Source organism: Microcaecilia unicolor, chromosome 3 (assembly GCF_901765095.1).
Source record: "Microcaecilia unicolor chromosome 3, aMicUni1.1, whole genome shotgun sequence".
Lineage (NCBI taxonomy): Eukaryota > Metazoa > Chordata > Amphibia > Gymnophiona > Siphonopidae > Microcaecilia > Microcaecilia unicolor.
The window spans coordinates 462,114,899-462,141,727 of record NC_044033.1 but is presented as its reverse complement, the minus strand read 5'-3'; the positions used below and the strand labels follow the sequence as shown (position 1 = coordinate 462,141,727).

The 26,829-nt window shown below is 41.9% G+C and overlaps 1 protein-coding gene across 1 annotated transcript in view; it reads left to right on the top strand.

Moving 5' to 3' along the window:
- Positions 1–26,829, top strand: part of LOC115464806 (collagen alpha-1(IX) chain-like) — a 97,033-nt gene that overhangs the window by 19,574 nt on the left and 50,630 nt on the right. Inside the window, exons 2-11 of the mRNA XM_030195166.1 lie at positions 2,866–2,986; positions 5,400–5,793; positions 8,616–8,774; positions 11,641–11,694; positions 18,195–18,239; positions 18,339–18,392; positions 18,489–18,542; positions 18,650–18,703; positions 22,181–22,252; positions 25,069–25,104. Coding sequence (XP_030051026.1) covers positions 2,866–2,986; positions 5,400–5,793; positions 8,616–8,774; positions 11,641–11,694; positions 18,195–18,239; positions 18,339–18,392; positions 18,489–18,542; positions 18,650–18,703; positions 22,181–22,252; positions 25,069–25,104 — 1,043 coding nt within the window. The remainder of the gene's footprint in view (positions 1–2,865; positions 2,987–5,399; positions 5,794–8,615; positions 8,775–11,640; positions 11,695–18,194; positions 18,240–18,338; positions 18,393–18,488; positions 18,543–18,649; positions 18,704–22,180; positions 22,253–25,068; positions 25,105–26,829) is intronic.

Genomic DNA, 26,829 nt, shown 5'->3' with positions numbered 1-26,829 from the left:
AACATAAGAACATAAGCGTTGCCATACTGGGACAGACTGAAGGTCCATCAAGCCTAGTATCCTGTTTCCAACAGTGGCCAATCCAGGTTACATGTACCTGGCAAGATCCCAAAACAGTACAGTACATTTTATGCTGCTTATCCCAGAAATAAGCAGTGGATTTTCCCCAAGTCCATTTTAATAATGGCTTATGGACTTTTCTTTTAGGAAATTATCCAAACCTTTTTAAAACCCCGCTAAGCTAACTGCTTGTACCACATTCTTTGGCAATGAATTCCAGAAATTACACATTGAATGAAGAAATATTTTCTTTGTTTGTTTTAAATTACTACTTAGTAGCTTCATTGCATAAATAAACAAGCAATTCACGTCTACCAAATCCACTCCACTCATTATTTTATAGACCTCTATCATATCTCCCTTCAGCTGTCTTTTCTCTAAGCTGAAGAGCCCTAGCCATTTCCCCCCACATTCTATATAGCGTGCCTAGAGATCGGTGTGCATTCTATAACAATGTGTGTAATGTAACAAGCTTAACAAGCTAACAAGTGCTAATAGCACTTAACAAGCAATAACGAGCACTAATTGGAACTGATTAGAATTTAGGCACACAACTCGCTAAGCGTATTCTGTAACGATGCATGCCAAATTTCTAACATGCACAGGGAAAATGGAGTGTGGTAATAGGTTGGAAAATGGACGTTTCATGGGCATTCTGAAATTTACATGCCTAGTTAGAGGATATGGCCCAGTGTGCCTAAATCTACGTGCTGGGATTTATGTCACATTTTCATTGGTGTAAATGGATGTGTGTAGATTTAGGTGCTGAAATATCAACTAAGCGTATTCTATAATTGGCCCCTAAATCTAGGCACTGATTAGGGAATACACTGATTTGGCACTGATTTCAGTGCTGATTTTTTAGGCACCATATATAGCATCTCCCCTTTTAGCCTTTCCTCATTGGGAAGTTGTCCCATCCCCATTTTCATTTTCGTCGCCCTTCTCTGTACCTTTTCTAATTTCACTATATCTTTTTTGAGATGTGGTGACCAGAATTGCACAAGTATTCGAGGTGCAGTTGCACCATGGAATGATACAAAGGCATTATAACATCCTCAGTTTTGTTTTTTAATCCTTTCCTAACAGTGGAGTAGCTAGTATGGGGCCACGGGGGGCCTGGGCCCCCGTAGATTTGCCCCTGGACCCCCCTGCCGATGACCCTCTTGACCCCCCCTCCCACCGCCAACCCGCTGTCGCCAACTCACTGTCACCTACCTTTGCTGGCAGGGGACCCCAACCCCCGCTAACCGAGCCGAGGTCCTCTTCTTCCCAATCCCACGCAAGGCTTCGTTCTAGTCTGACGTCCTGCACGTTGTACGTGCAGGACGTCAGACTAGAACGAAGCCTTGCACGGGATTGGGAAGAAGAGGACCTAGGCTCGGCTGGCGGGGGTTGGGGTCCCCTGCCAGTAAAGGTAGGTGACAGCGTGTTGGTGGCGGGAGGGGGGGGTCGAGAGGGTCGTCGGCAGGGGGGAGTCAAAGTTGGTGGCGGGGGGTTTCGGCAATGGCAGGGGGGGCAAAGTTGGTGCCGGGGGGGGGGGCTAAAATGTGCCCCCTCACCTTGGGCTCTGGACCCCCCCTCCCGCCGAAGTCTGGCTACGCCCCTGTTTCCTAATAATACCTAACAGTCTATTTGCTTTCTTAGCTGCCACTGCACACTGAGCAGAGGGTTTCAGCGTATCATCAGTGATGACACCTAAATCCTTTCCCTGGTCGGTGACTCCTAATTTGGAACCTTGTATCACGTAGCTATAGTTTGGGTTCCTCTTTCTTACATGTATCCACTTTGCACTTGCTCAGATTAAACGTTATCTGCCATTTGGAAAAGGTAGATGAAGAACCAAAACCTCTGGATAAGGGAAAGTGTAAGTGAAAACTTCAGAAGCAGGAAGCATATCAGACAGAATGACTGCTAAGACTTTGCCCTGCCTAAAGCCATGCAAAATAAATGATGCTTTGTATCACATAGGAAGGGAGTGAAGGAGGGGAGGGGAGAATCGCTGGACATGGATGGGAGGGGATGGGAGGGAATGGGAGGGGAGGGCAGGGCAGTGCACGGGAGAATCACTGGACATGGAGGGGAGGCCAAAGGAGAGATGAGAAATCGCTTAGATGAAAGCCTTATAGGGCCCGTTTCATTTTTGGAGAAATGGGCTTTTTTTGCTTGTCATTTTATAAAAATTATAAAAGACAAAAAATGTACAGTACATTTCAATGGAATAAAAGAAGGTGGAGATTTTTCAGACTTGTGATAGTAGTATTTCAGTAGCCATTAGTGCTGTCGTGAGACAGGCAAGTCACGATTTTCACTTAAACAAATACTTAAATATTTAGTTGAAAAATTCAGTTGGAATACTTAAGATATAGCTTGCTGTTTAGGGTGTTTGTGGTGTATATACAATTTTATAAATTTTTAGTGGACCAGTCAGAGGCAGTGGCACCCCCTTATATGAAATTCATTAGGGGGCCAAAGTCCACCAAAAATTTCCATCGGCCCATTTTTTATAAACAAAATCTTCATCAACTTCTTCAATTCATAAACAGCAACAATTTCAATAACTTTAACTATGAATTCTTAAGTTCCATTCTTGCAATAGTTTCTATCTTTATTATGCTCAGCAGGACCCTTTGTCGACATAGCTATGTTTTGCTCACCTGCATCAGGACAAGTGGTCTCCTTTAGAGCAGTTAACAAAAGATCACGCTCTGCAGGTTTTACCACATCAGATTCAATATTAGCAAAAAACAAATATTGCTCTAAGTGAAATAAAGAAAGATCTTTTTCATTTTTTTCTACTTGCAGGATTTGATCTTCAGGGATCTGGGTTATCCACGGAATCAGCTGTAAGTACAGTCAAAGGATCATATCCAGGTTTATCAACATTCCGCATAAACCCTACCATACATCTGACGAAGAAGACCGGGTAAGAAGTAGGTTGTGTTCCGCTATCATGAAGCCTTCATGATTATGGGGCCCTTTTACAAAGTGGTGGTAAGCCCAATGTGGCTTACTGTGCACCAATATGGAGCTACTGCTGGCCCAGTTGTGGGCACTGGCAGTAATTCTAGCCCTAGGACATACCAATTACCACACTAGGGAAAACAGGGCATTATTTTCTAGAGCAGAAGTTACCCGGTGGTAATCGGGCAGCGCCACGTGTTACCCAGTTACCGCTGGGTTAGTGTGGGAGCCATTACCGCCACCTCAGTGGGTGGCAGTAAGCGCTCCCCCCTCACATGGCCACGCAGTAAAAGTAATCTTACTGTATGGCCATGGATATTTTCAGCCTTTTTTACCTGCTGCGGTGAAAAGGGCTGCAGCACGTGGTAAAAATGACCCCTGCCACTAGCACAGGGCCCTTTTTTTTAACTTCAGCTTAGTAAAAGGGCCTCTAAGATTGTTTTATAGCATGGAATACAATCTATATATATAAAAGGCACTTTGAAGCCTCAAGCCGGAAACTTGAGGCGCCCGAGATATCCGGTTTGGCCTGTAGGCTCCAGTCACTGTAGCTTCGCCCTCGCGTTAAAATGCGATGATGTTGAGGGCGGGCTGACCCTCGCAACCACGTCACTGAGGGACGAAGAGGAGAGGTGTGCAACTCGGAACGGAGGCACGGAGGGGGTGTCTGCAACTCGGGAGGGAGGGAGGACGGGGGGGGGGGGGATTACCCTGCTAGCGCCCGTTTCATTTTTGCCAGAAACGGGCATTTCTTATTAGTGGTATATAAAGAAAAGAGCCCTTGGCTAGTTCGATTTCTCAGGCTACTCCCTAAAGGACCTCACCCATTCCACAGAACTGATTTGGCCCGAGTGTACTATAGTGCTCTGATCTGGGAAGCAGAAATGGCTGCCACTGTAGCTGGTCAAAGACTGGGGCAAGTTACAGGTACAGTAGGTATTTTTCTGTCCTCAGGAGACTTACAATCTAAGGGGAAAATTCTACAACTTGGTGCTTCCAGTTAGGCACACTCAATGGTACGCGCTGAGCAGCAATTCTATCATGGCATCTGTGTCCTGAGATGTCATTATAGAATACTAGTGTAAACCTGAATTGGTGAATCTACATTTAGGCATGAGAAAACAAATAGACAGTTGATCTACAAGATCCATCATGTAAAAAAATGAAGCAGATTGCCAAAAGATATATTTAAAAAATGTCCAATTTATTCACCAATAAAATAATAAGTAAATAAATAAATAAATAGTTAAAAGCACGACACAACCTTGTTTCGCCCTCTCAAAGGGCTGCATCAGGGGCTTGCAACAGAACTGTCAATAAATATACTGAAACAGATACATATTAGTATAAATAATAAAGTACAAAAATGATAAGTATAAATGAAAAATCAAACAATATCACTTATAAACACAAACCATATACAGAAACATTTATAATTGTTAACCATCCATATTTGAATGTGACATATCCATATTATAACTAATATTGTTAGATGTTTAATTTATACTTATAATTCTTTTGATTTTATTATTTATACTAATATGTATCTATAAGCAAAATTGACAAGCTAAAGAGCAGTAAATCAAATGCACCAGATGGTATATACTCCAGTGTACTGAAAAAACTGAAAAATGAAATTGAGGTTCTACTACTAGTAATCTTTAACCTATCATTATAATCATCCATGGCATTTGAAGATTGGAAAGATTAATGACAAAAAAGGCTTCCAGGGGTGATCTGGAAAACTACAGACTGGTGCATCTAACATCAGTGCTGGGGAAAATGATAGGAACTATTATAAAGAACAAAATTACAGAACATTTAGAGGGGCATTTTCAAAAGGATACCCAAGTGGCAATCGTTATTGTGCACTGAAAAAGGAGAGCATGGTATCTGGTAGGAAATTGGAAGACTGGGCTTTCAAATAGTAGATGAAATTTAATGTGGACAAATGCAAAGTGATGCACATTGGGAATAATCCAAATCATAGTTACCTGATGCTAGGGTCCACCTTGGGGGTCATCACCCAAGAAAAGGATCTAGGTGTTGTAGAGAATATGCTGAAATCTTCTAGTCTGAATGTGGTCATTTTCACTACTTGATATTTGGATGTGTATGCCATCCTTGCAGTTATACACTAAGCAATGCACATATACCTGTTACAGAATAGCACCTTAGTATTCAGTGCCAATCACTCAAATTTAGGCAGCAGCTTATAAAATTACTTTCCTAGACTGTAAGCCCTCCAAGGACAGGCAAATATCTATTGTACCTGAATGTAACTCACTTGAGCTACTGCTTAAAACGGTGTGAGCTAAATCCAAATACATAATTTTGTGTCCTATTAACAATAAATTGTGTAATTTTCTTTGCAGTTCTATCTACCCAAATGGACTACCTGCTGAGTATTCTATCATAACTACCTTTAAGATGCTGGATGACACTCCCCAAAATATGCTGAATTTGTGGCAAGTTAGTAATGCAGAAGGCAATGAACAAGTTGGCCTTCGTTTGCTGGGAGCTACAAAATCTTTGGACTTCTTTTATGCCATGCCACAGAAGACACTTGTGTTCAGAGCATTCTATGATGTGAACAAGCTCTTTGATGGCTCTTGGCACAAGTTAGCATTGAGAATGAAAGGGAGTCATGGGAAACTATTTATTGACTGTCAGGGAGTCAGTGCAATATCAATAAAAGAGCAAGACCCAGTTTCCAAGAATGGATACGTGTCCCTTGTAAAAAGAGCTGCTGATGAATCATCTGTTTTGGTAAGCAGTTTCACACTGTTTCATACTGGTGTTTGCTAGATGATATATTTCTAATAGTCTGAAGTACACGAGAAAGGAATATCACTCTTCCTCCGTGTCCCAGTTAAGAAAAAGTGAATGATCCAAGGATGCACTTTTACTCATCCTGTCATTCTAGACCTTGTTTTGATTCTTAATCCTTACACTTTCCTGCTATCTATAATGCAAGCAGTAGCATAGCCAAGACAGATTTTTTGATAGGGTCTGAGGTTAACATGGGTGGGCATCAGGTACTTCCTCCAGTTTTCCTCTCACTGGCCCCTGCCATTGCTGCTGATTTGGTGGGGACATGGTAGGGTCCTTGTATTACTTCTGTACTTAGTGGTGTTATGGTAAAGTAGATTAGCTCTATAGATCCTAAGTGATTTTTGTAGGCTTTGTGTTATAGGTTCTTCCAGGGGTGTAGCCAGACAGCAGATTTTGGGTGGGCCTAGGCAAGAAGTGGATGGGTACCAAGTGTTCTCCACCCCACCCAAAAAATATTTCAGCTGGTGGAAAAATGCTTCTCTCCACCTTGGCAATCTGCAGCAGGCAGGCGCTGAAAACTGAGAATGTGCAGGTGCCGGTATCGTGGAGAGTAGTGTTTTTGTTACCATCAGGGGGAAGTCTTCAGCTGGCAGAGATTGGGATCCCCACCAACTACTGCTAAATGTGTATTACTGTTGGGTGGGCCTGAGCCCTATGTGGGTGGGCCCTGGCCCACCCCAGCCCACCTGTGGCTACACCACTGGGACTGGACAGGGTCTATGTTTTTGCTGAGATTATACCAAAATCAACCTTTTATGTGTGGTGAGTTCCTTTTTCTGTTTTGCATCCATTCTTAGAGGAAAAATTATGAGAGGTTTCTGTGGATGCAAAAAATATGTTTAATTTAATATTGATAGTCCAGTATGCAGTGTTAGGGGTTGATATTTTTTATATTAGATTTCTTAGGTTACATATTTAAACTGTTACTTCAAAGGTATTTACCTGATTTATTAATACAGCTTACTAAGGTGTTTATGTTTGTTATAAAGCTGTTGAAGGATATGCACTATTGTAATAATTATTTTGCAGGATACTGTAATGTATGTTGAGATGCTGACCAGACTCAAGTGTACTATACTGGCAAAGTTTAAGTTATGGGATAATGTGACTATATTTAAAAATGTCAGTGTTTCCAAAGTTTCCAAAGTGTGGTGTTTATGTTGCTGCAGGGCAGCTGTTGGGCAGAGTGTTTACTTCAAAATCCATCAAGTGCACTCTAAGGCATTATTTAGAAGTACACCAAGCACTACTCACTCCTAAATGTATAGTGCTCCCCAAGTTAAATGTGGGACACCCCCCCAAAATAATATCAGGTCTGGCTATGCCACTGGTGGTAGGCACAGCTCTTGTGCTCATGTCTAGTAAGCTTTGGACCCTTCCTGACTCCCCAATGTAAAAAAAATTCCCGGTGGTCTAGTGGATCCCTCCTAACCATCCCAACCTAAAATTATCCCCGGGGGTCTGGTGGACCCCTCTCAGCCCCCCAAAATACCCTAGTTGTCCAGCAGTCACACTGACCTGACCTCCCAACCCCTTGGTGGTCCACTGGAACTACTGACCTCCTCAAAGCAAACACCAGCCCTGGTGGTCTAGTGTAATCTCACCCCCCCAGCTCCTTCCACATACCTTGAGTCATAGGAAGGAGGAATGCCTACTCCCTCCTGCCTCTGGGCCCACCCTCATCTAAAAAGGCTGCACCAAGCCCCTGCCCGGTGTATCCTGGGATGCACTGGGAAGGGTCTAAGAACCATTTAAGGAGTTTTTCCCCTTATATGGTACTTAGCTCCTCCCAGTGCACCAGGCAGGGGCTGGGCACTGCTATTTTGATGAGGACAGTCTCAGAGGCAGGAAGGAGTAGGTGTTCCTCCTGCCTCTGATTCAAGGTATATGGAGGGGTCGGGGGTAGGATTGCACTATACCACTAGGGTCTATGTTCACTATGGGGAGGTTGGTGGGCCCACTGGACCACCAGGGTATTTTATTTTTGGGAGGGATCAGAAGGCCAGGTCGGTTGGTCCATTGGACCACTAGGGTATTTTTTTAGGGGGTCCACCAGACCTCTGGGGATGTTTTTAAGGTTTTGGGGGAGGGGTCCACTGGACCACCAGGGTTTTTTTAATGTTGGGTGGGGGAGGCTCGGGCTCAGGAGGGTTTGGGGATAATTGACTATGGCATGCTACCATGTTGACATTTCTGTCACTGCCTGAGCCAATCAGAGCTAAGGCGCTGACAGGAAAGTTAGCACGGGACCCCAATGACAGCTCCAGAGCTGCTGTTAGTAGTTATTAGCCACTAGGGCAGGGATTTTCCATGCACCAGTTTTCCGAGCATCGCACAGAATTGCTAGTGAACTTGTTTTAGTACTAGCAAGCTCATTAGCATGGGACTTTCAGTCACTGCTTCCATGCATGATAAAGCAGTGTCTGAAAGTCTCTATGCACTGACCGCGTGATGTTTCATTTAGAATGGCTAAAACCAGTCTAAATGAAATGTTGCAAGCCTGGTTTGCTTTGCGCATCGGGGCTTCAGTACCGCAAGTTAGTGACTCCCTTGGAAAGTGAAATTTACTGGTTGCAGTAGCACAAAGATAGAATATAAGAGAGGCTAAGATCTACACAAATCGATGTCAAAGGGAGCCAAAGAAAATGAATCAAATAAAATACTACCAAACCAATTTATTTAATGTCCTGACACGTGGAAAAGAATTAACATTGCCATGTTTCTGTCATGGTTTCTGCTATGGTTTTCTTTTGCAGCAACACAAAGACTGTAGGCCTCAAGCTGGGCCTGCTATATTTGAAAGAGCAGAGGCCAGGCCTGATGCCAACGCCTCCACGCCCTCAAATCACAGCTCCTCTGTCAACACATTGCTTACATTAGTAAAAGGCCTTCTCATTATGCAACAGGCTGTCCTGGTTAGTTAGTTCCCCTAAATGTCATTATAAATTATCGTGGCAAGAGACTTTTTCTTTACTTGTATATTTTGAGTAAAACTATTCTGTGCCTGAACTTTATCTTCATTGTACTGTAAGTAGCTGTAAATGTTCTATGAGTTAATACAAGTTATTTACAATGAAAAATATAATAACTGAGAATGCTGCTGTAAAATTAATTAAATGCATTTGAGTAAAACTTACAAAGTTCTATATTTTAATGTTTTTTGACCTTATGATTTGCTCTTGCTCCTAGAGCCAGGGATCTGATCTATTGCCATGAGTCTTATTTACAACTACCCATAGTTTTTTTTATATACTATTTCGCAATTTCTTCCAATTTACGTTTTGAGTACAAATATTGCAGTGTGAGTCCATTACTGAGGGCTGTGTACCAAGGCTTGTCTGGAAGCTTGCAATTATGGATCTAAATCTGGCCACTGTTTATTGTCAGTGCATGATGTGATGACCCAAGGGACTATGCGTTCTGCCTCTGTAGTATCCCAGTGAGCCTCAGGAGCAGAAGCTCTGAGCCAGTAACCCATGCCAGGTCTTTCTACATGGCATTATAGTGCATTGCCATTCAGGGGTCTAGTTATCAAGGTACAGAGAAGGCAAGATTTTATAGCACCTTGATTTACCATGGGATTCAGCAGTCAGCGGTATCTCAGTACTTCAGATTACTGAATCCTGTGGTATAAAAATAGCTGTACTTGAAGGCCATCCCGTAAGCAGCATTATTCTAGTGGCCCCAGGGCACCGAAAATATGACTCCCCTAGAGGTAGTCACCCAAGACAACTGACACCAAAAGGGTAGCAGCAAATGGGAATCACTCCTGCCCTGGGAACTCTACACTACCAGGGAACAAAGGTATGGGAATGGGGGTAGGAAAAGGGAATCCTTTGTGGGTGAAGGCTTTGATTGGTGGTTGGGGGATGTGCTAGGGGATCTGGATAGTGGGTTGTGATTGGGGGGTGGCCAGAAGTAGTTGGGGTGTTGGGAATCTGCACCATGGCGCCTTTCAGCTCTGGCTGGGAGCATCGGGTCATAACTTTGAGTCCTGATGCTTCCGGCATGGTAAATTAACTCCAGCTTTTGGCTGGGGTTATTTTACCGTGATTTTATGCCAATAACATAACTTGCAGTATATCACCATGTCATGTTATGGTTTTTAACATAATAATGAGCTGCTTTAAATGCATTTGAATGTTTTGCATCTCATTGCTATTTAAGCCACAGCGACTTAAATATTGTTGTGGTAAAATATATCAAGCTGATTTAGGGGCCTTTAAGTCATGTTAAGGGGCAAATAATGTGACTTAAAGCTCTAACACAGCTTGATAACTTCCTCCCTCAGTTAGTGGGCTGGCCTCAAATTCAATTTTTATATTAAGCCCTCCACTTCTATCCCATTGTCAGTTGGTGTACCTCAGGGATTGGTCCTGGGACCTCTTCTTTTCTCCATCTATAATTCTTCCCTTGGTACTCTGATCTCAGCCCATGGTTTTCAGTATCATCTTTACGCTGATGACTCCCAGATCTACCTCTCCACATCAGAAATCTCAGCAGGAATCCAGATCAAAATTATCAGCCTGCCTGTCTGACATTGCTGCCTGGATGTCTCAGCGCCATCTGAAACTAAACATGACCAAGACTGAGCTTCTTATCTTTCACCCTAAACCAACCTCTCCTTCTCCTCCATTCTCTATTTCTGTGGATAACACTCTCATCCTTCCTGTCTCATCAGCTCGTAACCTTGGGGTCATCTTCGACTCCTCCCTCCTCTGCAAATATTCAGCAGACTGCTAAAACCTGTCTTTTCTTTCTCTATAATATCACCAAAATTCACCCTTTCCTTTCTGAGCACACTACCAGAACCCTTATCCACACTCTTATCACCTCTCGCTTAGACTATTGCAACTTGCTTCTCACAGGTCTCCCACTTAGCCATCTCTCTCCTCTTCAATCTGTTCAAAATTCTGCTGCACGACTTATATTCCGCCAGTGTCGCTATGCTCATATTACCCCTCTCCTCAATTCACTTCACTGGCTCCCTATCCTTTTCCGCATACAGTTCAAACTCCTCTTATTGACTTATAAGTGCATTCACTCTGCAGCTCCTCAGTACCTCTCCACTCTCATCTTTCCCTACACTCCTCCCCGGGAACGCCGCTCTCTGGGTAAATCTCTCTTATCTGCACCCTTCTCCTCCACTGCTAACTCCAGACTCTATCCCTTTTACCTTGTCGCACTATATGCCTGGAATAGACTTCCTGAGCCAGTACGTCAAGCTCCATCTCCAGTCGTCTTCAAATCTAGGCTAAAAGCCCACCTTTTGATGATGCTTTTAACTCCTAACCATACTCACTTGTTCAGTACCCTTATTTAATCCCCACCTTAGTAATTCCCTTAACTCTTATTTGTCCAGTTTGTCCTAATTACATTGTAAGCTCTGTCGAGCAGGGACTGTCTCTTCATGTTCAAGTGTACAGCGCTGTGTATGTCTAGTAGCGTTATAAAAATGATTAGTAGTAGTATTTCCTTCTCCCACCATTATTCCAAGGATGTATGTGTAATATGCATTCTTGATGATCTTTCTACATTTTTATATATTTGTTCATAATAATAAAAGGTGACCAATAGTTTGGGATTATCATCACAAAAGTACTAGAATGGATGTAATGCATTAGACATTTGTAACGATAAGATAGTAATAAATTGAATTCACATTGAAGAGTATTTCACCACTGAAACATTTTGCAGAGTACAATGTGCTGTATGTTCAGTGGAAGAGTATGCTACAAAAAGCCAATCCTTTCATTTCTTCTCTTATGGCTGTACTTTTAGGGTGATGATGGCTTTTCAGGAAATGAAGGTCCACCTGGCCCTGAAGGCATTAAGGTAATTCTGAGAAAATATTTTTCTAGCACTCTGCCCACATAATTTCCCACTTTCCATTTTTAGTTACTAGCAGGCACTAAGAGAATAAGACAAGACTTTTGCCATTTACCTCCCGATTCTATAAAAATCACCAAAAATAGCTTGGGCAAATGTGGGCATGTGCCCAATTTGCGTGCTCAATTTAATCGATAATCAGCCAATTAGTGCCAATAAATGACTTTTTAACAAGCAATTATTAGTGCTAATTGAAAACAATGAACTTTACACATGTTTCGGAAAAGGGGACATGGACATGGGAGGGTCATGAGCATTTTGGGGTGGAGCATGGGTGTAGATTTGAATTACGCAAGTAAAGTGTGTAAATTTAGGCAGGGCACTTGAACCACCTTTTCATTGGTGCAAATGGACACTCCTAACTTTAGGTGGATTTTATAGAATAGAATAGAATAATTAATTTTTGGTGCTGATTTTTTTTTAGGCTCCATTTATAGAATTTACTCCCTAGTGTTCATTAAGGTGCACATATACTAAGACTCATTGAGCAGCAAGTACAGGTTTCACCATGCTGTGTCTGGGAGTGCAGATCTGGTCTGGCGGATATTGCATGCTGAAACCAGCCGGCATGGTAAAAAGCCTAGAACTGTTGCTTAACATTGGTAGGAGCAGGTTGTGGGCTAAAAAAGAGGTGGTAATAGGGTATGGCTGGCAGTGACAGCTAGTGAGAAAGTCAATGCTGTGTGCTATCAAGAACAGCTATACTACAAGCAATCCTATAGCCTTGACACAGCTCTGAAAAGGAATACCCTGATATCTTCTGAAGAAACCACCTGATAAATTGTCTCTGCCAAACAGAACCCCCACAGATCAGAACCCCTCCTCATTGTAATCCTTATCCGATCCTTTCAATCTTATCCAAGCCCCTTCTTCTAGCCCTTCCACTGACATAAAGCCCTTCCACAATGACATCAACCTTACCACCCCCGACTGCCCCAGGACTTATCTGCGTAAGGGCAATTATTCCTTATATCAGTGGTTCCCAAACCTGGTCCTGGAAGCACCTCAACCAATCAAGTTTTCAGGATATTCACAATGAATATTCATGACAGAAATTTGCATGCTATGGAGGCAGCACATACAAATATCTCATGAATATGTATTGTGGATGTCCTGAAAACCAGTCTGGCTGGGGTGCCTCCAGGACCAGGTTTGGGAATCACTGCCTTATATGAAAGTATGACCTCTAATGGTAATGCCATGAAACTACCACTAGGGTTCATATCTACCATTTTGAAGTCCACAGTCAGTTTTGCCAGGACCCATGATACATGTCTTAGTAGACAGCACAAATGCACCTGTGCTATCTGCTGAGACACTTAGGGCCCTGTTTACTAAGCCGCATTATAGGCACATTAGCATTTTTAATGCGCGTTAACCATGTACACACGTTAACAGTATATGCAACTACAATATTCCTATAGGTGCCTATACAGTTAGTGTGCACGCTAATTGTAGGTGCGTTAAAAATGTAAATGCGCCCAAGTAAACAGGGCCCTTAATATGATGTCTGTATGGGACATGTCTGCTCTGTGTAGTAAATGCAGGGCAAATGCTCGGTACAGTCTGTTACATTGACAGCAAGGCTTTGAGGCTTATTTTCAAAGCACTTAGCCTCCCAAAGTTCCATAGAAACATATGGAACTTAGCCTCCCAAAGTGCTTTGAAAATATGCCTCTTTGTATTTTAGTAAGCATGCCTATAAATGACAAAATTGTGTAGTCTTTGGTCTTTACACACCTTAGTTTACCACAATGTGAGCAACTTTCATAATGAGATGCAAAGTATACAGAGCACCTCACTATTATGCAAATTTAATAATACAACTTGTCTTATTTTTTCCTCCCTCCACCTGCCCCCGGGTGCATCAGGTTACTAATGTGTGGCCGAATGCTCTGGTATTGCAACACAAAGCTTGAAAAATAAAATACATACAATAATTTTTATGATATGAATTACCTATACAGAGAAATAATATTAAAATGGTACAGACAAAACAATATTAAAATTTTAATACAATTCTTAAGCTGACCATAACTGCATTCTCTTATTTGGCAGCTTCACCCCCACTAAGGGGTTAACTGGTCTTATTTTGATGCCAACAACCCACCAGTTAGGAGTGACTGGGAATTGCTCCTTTCCCCCATTGCTGGACACCAGGGTCTGAGGGGTCTCTTTGGGGAAAAGGGTCTTTTTGAGGGGTAAAGTGGTAGTGGGGTGTCTGTGGGGAGTTTGTTGGGGGGGGTTCAGATAGGAGGGGGATCCTTAAGATGGCCACCAGAGTATTCACACAACATAAAGAGGCTCCTCGGATCCACACCAAAAGAAGATGCAACACAGTGGGATTCAGTAAAATACAAAGCTTTATTAAAATATCACTCATATTGTCCACATCAGTCCCTCTCCATGGAGCTGCTAACTTTCGCATCACAAAAAACCTAAAATCCTCAAATGTATGATGCATTTTAACTGAATATTCCACCAACTTTTTTTCCAAAACATTCCTAGTAATAGCTCTGCAGTGTTCAATTATTCTTTTATTCAGTGCACGTTTTGTCCTTCCAATATAAACTAGCATACATGAGCAACAGGAAGCATACACCACTTTTTCAGTTTTACAATTTGAAAAATATTTAAGACCTATCCTTTTTCCAGCTAATGTATAAAAGATTTAATAGTAGAATTCACTGAGTACACTGAGCACTTTCCACCTGGAAAATGTCCAGCTTAAGAATTGTATTTAAATTTTAATATTGTTTTGTCTGTACCATTTTAATATTATTTCTCTGTATAGGTAATTCATATTCTATAAATTATTATAATTTATCCATTTTATTTTTCAACCTTTGTTTGGAACCAAGATCACTCTGTAAATAATACCTTGCTCTTGATGCTCTTTTTTTAAATCCTGTGGAAAAATAGTCTATATTTAATTGTAGGGTGTTATCAGTGATCCCGGCCATTCTGGTCCACCAGGTTCGAAAGGAATTCCAGTAAGTAAGGCAGGTTTTTAAAGTTCTCCTACAAGTAGCAGCTAATCAGGAGATTATACCTTTTTGGTTGTATAAATGTTGTCCATATTCATAGTTGGCAGAAGTTTCAACTGAGAAAGGAAAAAAATACAGACACTCTGTAAATCGTTGAGACTTGGATTTCCAAATTTGGCAATTAATCAAATTTTAAATAAGCATAAACAAATCTTCATTTAATCATTAGTGACAATAGTTGTAAAATGCACATTGGCCACATCAATTCTATAAACCAAATGGATGAAGTTACATCAAAAGGCAGAAAAAGGAATCCAAACATACAGCAGCATCATGAGAAATTAAAAGTATAGGATGGTGCTGTTAAAGTAAATTCAGACATCACACCCTGCAGTAAAATCCAAACAAATTGGTCCTTGAAAATGTAAGTGCATGATCACTACGGATGATGCTAGAAAAGAATCAAGATAAGAAATACCATGAAAACACTGAATATCCAGGTCTCACCTGCCACTATAAGTTTTACAGATTTGGGCAGTATTCATAGATCCCCCCCCCTGGCACCAGGGCAGCCCAAGGCAAGGTGTCACCTGATGCAGGGCTGAGATGCCAACCCCCCCCCCCCCCCCGGGGCCAAGTTCTGCCATCTCCTCCCTTCTTTCCTTCACCTTGTTCTCCAAGTTTACTTTCTTTCTTCATGTTCCATAAGCCGATGGTGGCAGCGATTTCCATACGCTGCCCTGACCTTTTCTCTACTGTAGCTGCCTCTAAGGAAACAGGAAGTTAAATCAGAGAGGCGGCCACAGTAAAGAGAAGAGGCGGGTGACTGCGGCAGGGCAGCCTATGGGAATCGTGCCTGCTACCGCCAGCTTTTGGAACATGAAGAAAGAAGGTAAACACGGAGATATTTTTTCATTTTTGTATATTTAATTGTTGGTTGTGCTTTCTACGTACAGAACTTGATTTTAAATACTGTTTTTTAGTATTGTACTCTCTATTACGACTTACTGTAAGTCAGAAAAGGAAGGGGAAGGAAGGGGGAGATGCCGCTCTGGAAGAGTGCTGCCTGAGGCCCCCTCCTCAGCGGGCCTAATAGTTGGACCACCCCTGCCTGGCACTATCAAGATAGTTCTACAGTGGTCAATGCTAATATTTAGTGATACAATCTGGCCAATTGCCACTAAAAATTAGTGTTGGGGCTGGGTAGCATGATTTAATATATGGCCAGTTAAGAGAAACTTTTACAAAAGTGCAGTAAGTTTTTGGACTATATTCAGGAGATGTGCCCAGCATCTGCTGTGCATCTACCACACAGGGAAGACACTTATCCCACAGGTACTGTGTTACTTGCAGTGCCAGATAGTATGGGAGCACATGTGCTAGCTGGCACTGCATGTATTATGGTGCTGGCACACTGAAAAAAGATAAATAAATAATCAGTGCTGTTGCGGCACATCTCCCAACACATCTGCCCCCTTCCGTCCCTCCCAGCCAGTGGGTCACCTTCTGATCTTTTCCTTCCAATCCCCCCCAACATATCATACCCTGCCCTTGTCTGATCCCCCTCTCCATTCACAAACTCTACCCATGAAAACAAGACCTGCTGCCTGATACGCTGACCCTCCCCCCAGAACCCCTTCCTTGGACCTACCTGGGATTTACCACTGGTAGTCTAATGGGTCCATATGGGATTAATCCCTCTCTGATCCCACCCAGGTCTGCGCCTGAAATGCAAAATAGTACTGATGACCCATATAAGGAGACGGTAGGGGAGGAATCAGAAAGGCTAAGTTAAGGGGAGAGAGGTGTACCACCATGGCAGTTCCTGTAGAGCACTTGTGTCTTGAAGTGGCATTAAGTGCAGCTGTGCTATTGGCAATGTGATATCTAGTACATGGTACCACTCTGCATGCGAGCTATAACTGCTGGCCACTCCTCCACATTTCCCTGGCCATTCTCATGTACCAACCATTCCTGCATTAAGCAGCTAGCGTAGGTTTTTAATGGTGCTGGATGTTTTAATGCATGATACCTATTTATTTATTTATTTTATTGCATTTGTATCCCACATTTTCCCACCTATTTGCGGGCTCAGTGTGGCTTACAATACATTGTAAAAGATGGAAATACAATTTGTTAAAAGTCGGTTATGGATTACATTGTGAGAAGTTAAGCGAAGACAAAGTCAAAGTATCGTTAGGGAATAGGACAAGGAAAAGAACAATGGAACAGTGGAAAGAGACAACGGGAAATTGATAGGGTAATAGAACATTAGCAAAAGAGATGTTAGCATGAGTCTGTGCTAATATTTAATGCAAAGTAAAACCTGCTCAATGCAGTTTAGCAAAAGGGCCCCCAAATCATTTTAAATATCAACCTTTCTATATGTGTTTATTTATCATTTTATTTACTTGAGATACTCCTCTTAACAATGAATTAAGCAGTTTGCAATAAGTCATAAAAGAGAGCACAATATTAAAAAAATATCAAGTTCTATATGTAGAAAGCACAAAGAACAATTAAATACACAAAAATGAAAATAATCTCACTCAAAAAACATAAAAAATGCAGCAGAAACGCAGTGGAAAATCTGACTTATCAAACAGCTTCCAGCTGGATAAAAGGCCTGTAACAGTGCGCAAAAAAGAAGTTTGAAAGACTCTACAAGATTTCAGGAAATTGCTAACCTCCTGTAATTCTTGGGATATTGAATGCCAACCCCCACCCCCACACAAACAAACCAAAAACAAAGGTCCAGCAAAACCAAAGTGCTGATGCTTGTGGTAGACACAATAACAGAAACTGCAAAAGACCTAATTGCCAAGAGTGTAGTATGATTTAAAAAAAGAAAAAAAAATTTAAATTCATTAAGAAGCTGCTTGACTTCACAGATCTGTACAACACACTGTGCACTTTCAACATGAATTCTCACTGGTTCAATCAGGTTTCTTGTTCCAAAAGTAGCAAAACCAATGATTATGGCTGCTGTATCTTCACATGTAAGCTGCAGAACAGCTACACTAAAAACAAATTTGCATCTCCACATGTTCATGAGATGGATTCTGCACATCAGGGAAATGATAATGAAGGTTGTGTATAGTGTAAGTAGCTGATAATGTATTGTGTAATTTCAAGCTGAAGCTTGCCTAAAAACCTACAAATAGGGGACTATTTCGTTTCCCAAGTTTTATAGGGCTTCTGAGTTGTAATTTTTTTCAGCACATGATGTGATTATTTTTATTCACTAGAACCAGTAAAAAACTTTCCTAGATGGCAAATTTGAATGAGTTGAGTCTTTTATTATGGAATGGAAATACAAAATTTTTAAAAATTACATTAAGCAATTTAAGTTTAAATGTTTGAGCCAGAAAAATGGGTTACTAATCAACTTTGTTCAAATTTGTATCCTTTTCTAGTGCTATAATTTTATTTTCTAATGACTTTCTTGACTTTACCTAGGGTATTCCAGGTCTTCAAGGAAGACGAGGTACAGAGGGTCAAAAGGTACTGTAAGCACGTATTCAAGTTTTCATTTCTAAGAACTGTATTTAAAGATTTCCATTTTGCATAAGCTCATTCAGTGGAACTCTCTTTTTGAATTAGGGAATAATTGGAGACCCCGGACCACCTGGAAGAGATGGAGATCCTGGCATCGATGTATGATGACAAAATTACACATACAATTAATGTTTCATAGATCAGCCATTTGAATTGAGAATTTTCTCAGTGCCTAATTTGCTTTAATTTGTTTAGGCTTACCAAGGACCTCAAGGGCAGGAGGGCACACAAGGTTATATAGGGCTGAAGGTAAGAAGTAGTTCTCAAAGTTTTGATTTATTCATTTATATACTCTATATATTGGAAATATAGATGAGTTGACCCCAATTGATACCACCCTCTTCCTTTTTTTCAAGGGAGAAAAAGGGCTTCCAGGAGAACCAGGACCCGAGGGTTTAAGAGGGAGAACAGTAAGTGCACACTAAAAATAGAAATTATGCTTAGAAAGAAATGTAGATAGACACAAAAGTTTTACAAAATGTACTCCACAATATTAAAAATGGGTGCTCCAAGAAGTCTGTTGTAATAGTCTTGAAAGTTCTTGTAACAGGTACCTATAGTGACAGTGTATGATGGATCTTTTAGGGGTCCTTTTACTAAGCTGTGTAAGCATCTATGTGTGCCCAATGCGCACCAAAATGGAGTTACCACCTGACTACCGATTCTCGGCGCTATTTAAATTTACCTTCCTTTTAAATTTACCTCTGTCCGGCAGTGCAGCGTCAGTGAAGGAGGCGGCGCTACCGAGTCCCAACGTCTCTAGCCTCCCCCCTTCCCTTCGCTCAGTGTTCCGCCTTCTTCTGACGTCAAGGAAATGACGTCAGAAGAAGGCGGGCCCCTGAGTGAAGGGAAGGCTAGAGACGTCGGGACTCGGAAGCACCGCCTTCTTCACTGACGCTGTGCTGCCGGACGGAGGTAAATTTAAAAGAAACAAAAAAGGAAAGGGATCTGGGGGGGGGGGGGGGGAGAAGAGGGCAGGCAGGCGGGCGGGCAGTTGGGACATGGGAGCGGGAGGGCAGGGGAGAGAGGAGCATGGATGGGAGGGCAGGGTTCATGGAAGGGAGAGAGAGGAATTGCTGGATAGGGATGAATGGAGGGGGCAGGGGACAGATGGGCATGGATGGATGGGAGGGTAGGGCTCAGGGAGAGAGGGGCATTGCTGGATAGGGATGAATGGAGGGGGCAGGGGCCAGATGGGCATGGATGGATATGGATGGGACTGGGCAGGGCTCAGGGAGAGAGGGAAATTGCTGGATAGGGATGAATGGAGGGGGCAGGGGACAGATGAGCATGGATGGATGGGAGGGTAGGACTCAGGGAGAGAGGGGCATTGCTGGATAGGGATGAATGGAGGGGGTTGGGGCCAGATGGGCATGGATGGATATGGATGGGACTGAGCAGGGCCCAGGGAGAGAGGATTAATTGCTGGATATGGAGGGGAGGGAGGAGAATTGCTGGATATGGACAGATGGAGGAGGGAAGGGGAGAGAGGAACAAGGATGGGCATGGATGGGAGGGCAGGGCCCAGGGAGAGAGGGTTTACAGATGGTAGACAGAACACATAAGGACACAGGAGGATGGTGGACATGGTGAGAGAAAAAATATCAAATGGAAAGAAGACACTGCATAAAACAGAAGACACCGGGACCAAAGCGAATAGAAAAACTAAATGATCAGACAACAAAGGTAGAAAAAAGTATTTTATTCAGAATTTATTAATTGGAATATGTCAGATTTTGGAAATGTGCATCTGTGGTATTTTGCATTTAAGTTTCAATTTTTCTAGTATTGCTGCATGCTGAGTCTGACTTCTTGAGGTAACTTTCCAGTTCAGTATTTTGCCTTCATATCTGTTGTGTCATGTGTTTTTCATGTGTGATCAAGGTGCAGTATCCTGCTAGTGTGTAGTATTTGCAGCCCTTTTTGTTTTGCTTTTTTTCACGAGGTAGTATATTGGTATTTTAGAGCCTGGTGTAATTACAGTTCTGCCTTTCCACGCATAAGGTTGTAGCTTGTCCTGTCCTTGGATTTAGTGCTGTTATGGTTTGGTAAGGTTATGAGTGTGTTTTTGCACAAGTTTGTGTATAGTGTTTTTCAGTGGAGAGATTGTGTGTCCGCACCTCTGACCCCCCGGGGTTATGAGGATTGGAACTACTAATTGTAGTGGACTTGAACTGAATAATTTTTGGGGAGGGGGGTTTTCATGATAGCATTGTGCTTATTATTTCAATCAGTTTTTCTGTACAAATTTAGCTTCATTTGTCTTTATTTGAAATTTCATAAATAAAAAATGTTCTAAAAATTTAATAATCAATGGGGTGGAGCTGGGGTGGGGGTGGGGGCAGGGCTAGGATGGGGCCCCACCAAATTGGTCTGCTTAGGGCCCCGCACTTGCTAAGACCGGCCCTGGTCCTATTTATGCAGTTGCCTTGGCCAGTTAAGTGCTGAATATTGGCACATAATAGGCCAAGTGCTGATTGTGCCCTGGAGCACGACCAAAATAGCCGGTTTTGAGTTCTGTGCTAACTGGGCATTTTTCAGTGGAAAAAAACAGTTAAGTGCCACTGAAAATGAACAGTTAGCTCTGAACAAGCAATTTAACTGGCTGGTTACATTGCTTTGAGTATCAACCCCATTATCTTTTTGTCTTTTATGTCAAGGGCCGCTAAATTTAAAGCAAAATCAATTATTGGTTATTTGTTGAGCACCTAATATTATATATCCAGCAGACTGGAAATTGAGGTCTCTGTTTAGTAAGCTGCACTAGCATTTTTAGCGCATGCTAAAAATTAGCATGTGCTAAAAACACTAGCGCGCCTACAGCGCAGCTTAGTAAACATGGCACTGAGAGTCAGCAGGTACCAGCTGTTTCCGAAGTTCACTATTTAGAGATGATTTTAGATTTTGAGTTGTCCTTTTGATCCCATGTTTCAGATTTGGTTTGAAGATCATTTTTAAAAATTATGCCTATTGTGAATATTGAAAGTTTTTCATGATCTTATGGATTTCAGGTCAATCCTCCAGCCATTGATTCTCATACCACTGGATTATTGTGATTCTCTATTTTTTGGTCTACTAGATTTTTATACTAGGCCTTTATAAATCATTCAGAAGGCATCTCCCCAGCTCGTCACTGGAGTAAAATTATGTGATCATATTACCTCTCGGCTTTACCATCTACACTGAATGCCAGTTGAGTGGCATATTCAGATTAAAGTGGTTTAAGTAATTGTTTATTGGGATTTATTTAACCATCTTTAAGTTTCTGTGGATTGGCTTATTTTTCCAGTATCCATCCCTTTTGAATTTCACAGTCCCCCAGTTGGCAGCTCTTGCCTCAAACTATTAGGTTACGTTAGGATTCCAGTTTCTTCATGGCACCAATTTGAAATAGGATGATTTCATTTTCTGGCCTTGTGGAATGGAACTAGCTTCCTGCATCAACTAGAATACTCAATGATATATTTTTAACTTTTGAAAAAAGGTCAAGTCTTTTTATTTTTTTAAAGTTTTTTTTGGGGGGGGGGGAGGGGGATTTTTACCTTGTTATGGAATAATAAATTTCACTCCAGTTTAGAATGTTTTTTTATTTCATTTTTTTAAAATGTTCTCTCTGTTGTCTTATTATTGTAAATTTCATTTAGTGTTTGAGACTTTTCAGTTTTATTTTATTATCTTTGTAAATTTAATTTATTTTTTGCTTAGGTTGCAGGAGTACATTTTGGGGAATTGTATGTTGTATGTATGGTACTGTGTCATTTTATTGCTCATATATTTAATTGTAAACTGCATAGGAGAGTTTGTGATTTGCAGTATGAAAATGTTTTAAGCAAACAAAAATATTTTGAAAATATAGTTTGCCTATTTACATTCTGCTTTCTGGACAGGGTGCTCAAGGTCAAAAAGGGGAAGCTGGCCACCCTGGTAGATCTGGCTTCACTGGACCGCCTGGAGCTGCTGTAAGTTCATCAGCTTATGACCAATTTAAAGAAAACCAACAAGCAAACCTTCTGAATACTGGTAGCAGACACAAGTCGTGCTGTTTTAGCATTTGAGGCAATGAGACATTGTGCTAAAATAACCCATCTTAACAGTAGCTAACATTAGTAACATCCTCCCTTAATGTCCTGAAACAGAATACCACGTGTCCGCATTAACAGGTTTTGTAGTTGTTTGCTTGTTACAGCTGGTTAAATTGTGCATTACTGAATTTTTCAGTATTTTCTGTCAGGAAGTATGGCATGGGTAGAGAATGAGCATGGAAGAGTCAGCCGGCTAGTGCGTTACTCTTACCAAGCTGACTGGCTAATACAGAGCTAATGCAGAAGCACTTAGTGCCTCCTAAGCATGAGCCACTAAGTGGTCCCGTATTAACTCTAAGCAGGTACCACATGTTAATAGGAACATTAACACATGACCTAGAGTAAAAGATACGGGGAACATTCCTACTTGATGCAGCATTAGTTTTGGACTTGGCATGCATTAAAATCTTCTGTTAAAATGCATCTAGCTAGAAACATAATGCTCTTTGGTATAGGGCTCCTAAATATGAAATATAGGGGGAAATCCTAAATATGGTGCCAATCGTTAGCTGCTACTTATACACCAAATTTTTGGCACGGAACAAGCATTCTAATGAATGCAAGATGCTGAAATGGAGCAGAAATGGCAGATTCACGTGAAAACACACATGTCCATTTATAGAATAGCACCTAAAGGCCCTATTTACTAAGGTGCGCTAGTGTTTTTAGAGCTTGCTAACCATGTAGACCCTATGGGCGTCTACACGGTTAGCGTACGCTAATGCTTAGCATGTGTTAAAAATGCTAACATGCCTCCAGTGCGGCTTAGTAATCAGGGCCCTAAGTGTTTCCACACAGGTCTGCAATGGGGTCATGGCCATAGGAGGGGCATCGGCAGGCCAGGGCTGTTCCCTTAAAATTCACACAGGGTTATAGAATTCGGAGGTTCTGCACCCAACTTGTGCTAGGATTTACACTTGGTTTCAGTTGGTGTAACTCCTTGTGCCCTAAGTTGAGCGTGAATCCCAGTGCTATTCTATTAAAGGCACTGATCCTGGAAAACCCATTATAGAATACCTTTCAGCGCTGATTTTTTTGGCACCAAATTTTGAGCACCATTTGTAGAATTTGCCCCAGATTGTAAAATAGGGATCATCAGATGCCAAACCACTCCTTATTTAATCATGGTATGTTTAAGCGTACTGTAGTTTTGAATGAAAACACTGTGGAACTTCAGCCATTCATTAATGGCTCAATGAAATCATCTTTGGGCCACAGAAATTTTCTGGGGAGGGGAATTTTTGATATGATGTTTAAGTCCGATTTTGGACATTTTGTGCAAAATGTCCTAAATCCAAATAGGAAAGAAAGTCATTTTCAAAAAAAGAAAAACGTCTTTTTTTTTTTTCAAAAATACTTTTTTGAACAAGGTTATGTGCTTTGGACATTTTGTTTTTTGGGGCCATTTTCGAAGAAAAAAAAGAATAAGTGCAAAACTTAGAGATTCATTTCATTAGGATGTAGGAGGAGCCAGCATTTTAAATAGATTGGTCACCCAGATATCCCAGGAGAGCAATGGGGTACCCTAGAGGGCACTTCTGTGCACTTCATAAAAATGCTCCCAGGTACACATCTCGCCTTTGCTTCCTTATCTTGTCCTCTGAGCACTCCAAAACCCATCCAAAATACATTGTCCCCCACTGTACACCACTACAATAGCCCTTATGAGGGAAGGTGGCACCCATATGTGGGTACAGTAGGGTTTTAGTGACTTTGGGATGGGTCACAGTTTCCACCACAAGTGTGATAGGTAGAAGGAGATAGTGACCAGAGTCCCTCATGCCATGGTACACTGCACTGACCACTACACTACTTCAGGGACCTGCATGCTACTCTAAGAGACCTGACTTTAGCATCTGAGGTAGTCATAGAGGCTAGTAAGTCATATTTTTATTCACATTTTGGGGTTGGGGGGGTCAGTTGCTACTGGGGTTGTATTGGGGGGGTCACCCCTGATTCCATCCAGTGGTCATTTAGGGCACCTTTTTGTGCCTTATTCATTCTGAAAACAGGTCTAGACCAAAACATCTTAGTTTTAGCCCTGGACGTTTTGATTTTGTTCCATTATGGCTATAAAACATCTAAGTGTTAGGCCCCTGATATGCCCCCTTGTGATATGGATGAACTGCAGATGAATTGCATAGATAATTGTCTACCAATAGGTTTCATAAATACTGATTTGGATGTTTTGAGAAAAAAATGTCCAAATTGGACTTTATTAATGTAAAGCTGAATATAATTAGAACAACCTTAATGTTGAAATGGAAGTGGTGCCAATTTGAAAACGTTTTTTTATTTGTTTATAGTGGAGAAAAAGACCAAATTGGACTTTATGACACTTTTTGGACGTTTTTCTCTTTTGAAAATGAGCTCCATAATGTACCATGTACAGTATTGCCACTGTTTACTTAGGGATTGATGATACACTCAAACATGAGTTCATACATACCATGAATTTATAAAGTGGTATGACTTCTGATGGTCCCTGTTAAACAATATATTTCACAGTTAATTTGTGTCAGATACCATTCTCTTTGTTAACAATATTCAATGAGTTTTACTTGCTGGCACATATTTTCTACTTTTCATTGGGGGTTTCTTAGTTTTTTGGAAATCAATTTAAAGAAAATGGGTTATAAATGCTTTACACAAGAGCTAGTAATTTTTAAAGTTTTGCTCTCTTTTCACCTTAGGGTCATGTAGGCCTCACAGGACAACCAGGACAAAAGGTATTGCATGAAATGTATCTTCAACCCTAGCCACATTTCAGGGCAGACTAAATGGACCATGTTGGTCTTTACCTGCCAATAAACACACTGAGAAACTCTGTAATTCAAAAAAAACCTGCTAATCTTAGTGGTTATTTTACCAAAAAGTGGTAAAAGGTGGCCTTAGCATATCGTTATGCAGCTCATTCCTGCACACTAAGGCCATTTTTACTGCTGGTGTTAAATGGCTGATTTTTCTATTTTCCCTATTAATGGCCACATGCTAATTTTCCTATTAGCATGTGGCCTTTAGCGAGTGAGCCCTACCACCACCTATTTTGTAGGCGATACATAAGAACATAAGAATAGCCATACTGGGTCAGACCAATGGTCCACCTAGCTCAGAATCCTGTTTCCAACAGTGGCCAATCCAGGACAAAATTACCTGGCAGAAACCCAATAGTGGCAACATTCGATGGTACCAATCCCAGGCAGGGCTGCCGAGAGACTGGGCCGAGCCCGGGGCCTTGCCCCCGAGGTCACCGCCCCCCTCCATTGAAATCACAGCGCCTCTCACCTCCGTGTGAAAGCACTGCAGGCAGCAGGGCAGCGGATCGCTTCCCTTTGGGCCTCCTTCTCTCCCTGTGTCTCGCCCTCATCTGATGTAACTTCCGCGAGGGCGGGACACAGGGAGGGAAGGAAGCCCGAAGGGAAGCAATCTGCTGCCCTGCTGCCTGCAGCGCTTTCACACGGAGGTGAGAGGTGCTGTGATTTCAATGCAGGGGGCCCAGCCCGGTGGCAGACGATCGACAACGGAGGGTGGGTGGGACTGCGGCTCCGGGCCCTCCCCTCTCTGCGGCCCTGATCCCAGGGCAAGCAGTTGCTTTCCCATGTCTATCTCCATAACAATCTATGGACTTTTCCTACAGAAACTTGTCCAAATCTTATTTAAACCTGATATGCTAACCACTGTTATCACATCCTCTGGCTACGACTTCCAGAGCTTAACTATTTGTTGCGTGAAAAACTATTTCCTCCTGTCACGAAACACCTAGCCACCCACCTGGGGCTATCCTGTGACCACTTAGAGGGTCTATGCCCAGCACAGCTCAGATCCGCCTGCACCTGTCACTTGTGCTCTGCACTAGCACCCTCCTCCCACCTACTGAGTCCCAACCGCCTCTGGGTGAGTCTCCCTCTCTCAAATTATCCTCAGTGATTTCTATATTACTGGGGCCACACTCCCAGTGATTCCACAGTTCGTAGAAGGCACTCACAGACACAATACACAAACCACCAGGATTCTTAGTCAGTCCAGAAAAGCAGGGGCAATAAACTAAAAACGTCATGAAAAATATTGAAAAGTGAACAATAAAAACAGATGAAACAAAAACAGCACATAATAGCAGGTAACTGAATATAGATCAATTATAAAACTATCTACACATTTATTCACTTCTGAATAGTGCCTGGAGAGTACAGGTAATATAGTTGCTCACAGGTGATCAAATATAGCTGTTCAGAGGGCCTCGGTAAAGAGTTTCTACCAAACTGAAACTGGAGAAAAATCCAGTATTTCCTAGATGAATTTGAGTTCCTGGGCCAATCAGAGCCCAGAACAGCAAGTATTAAAAATAGCTGGCCAAGCCCACATCACTACAGGTTACCTCTTATCTGTGTTAACTAAAGAGGGAACAGTCATTTCTCTGTAACAGCATTAAACAGAAAACATGCGCTACCTGCTGG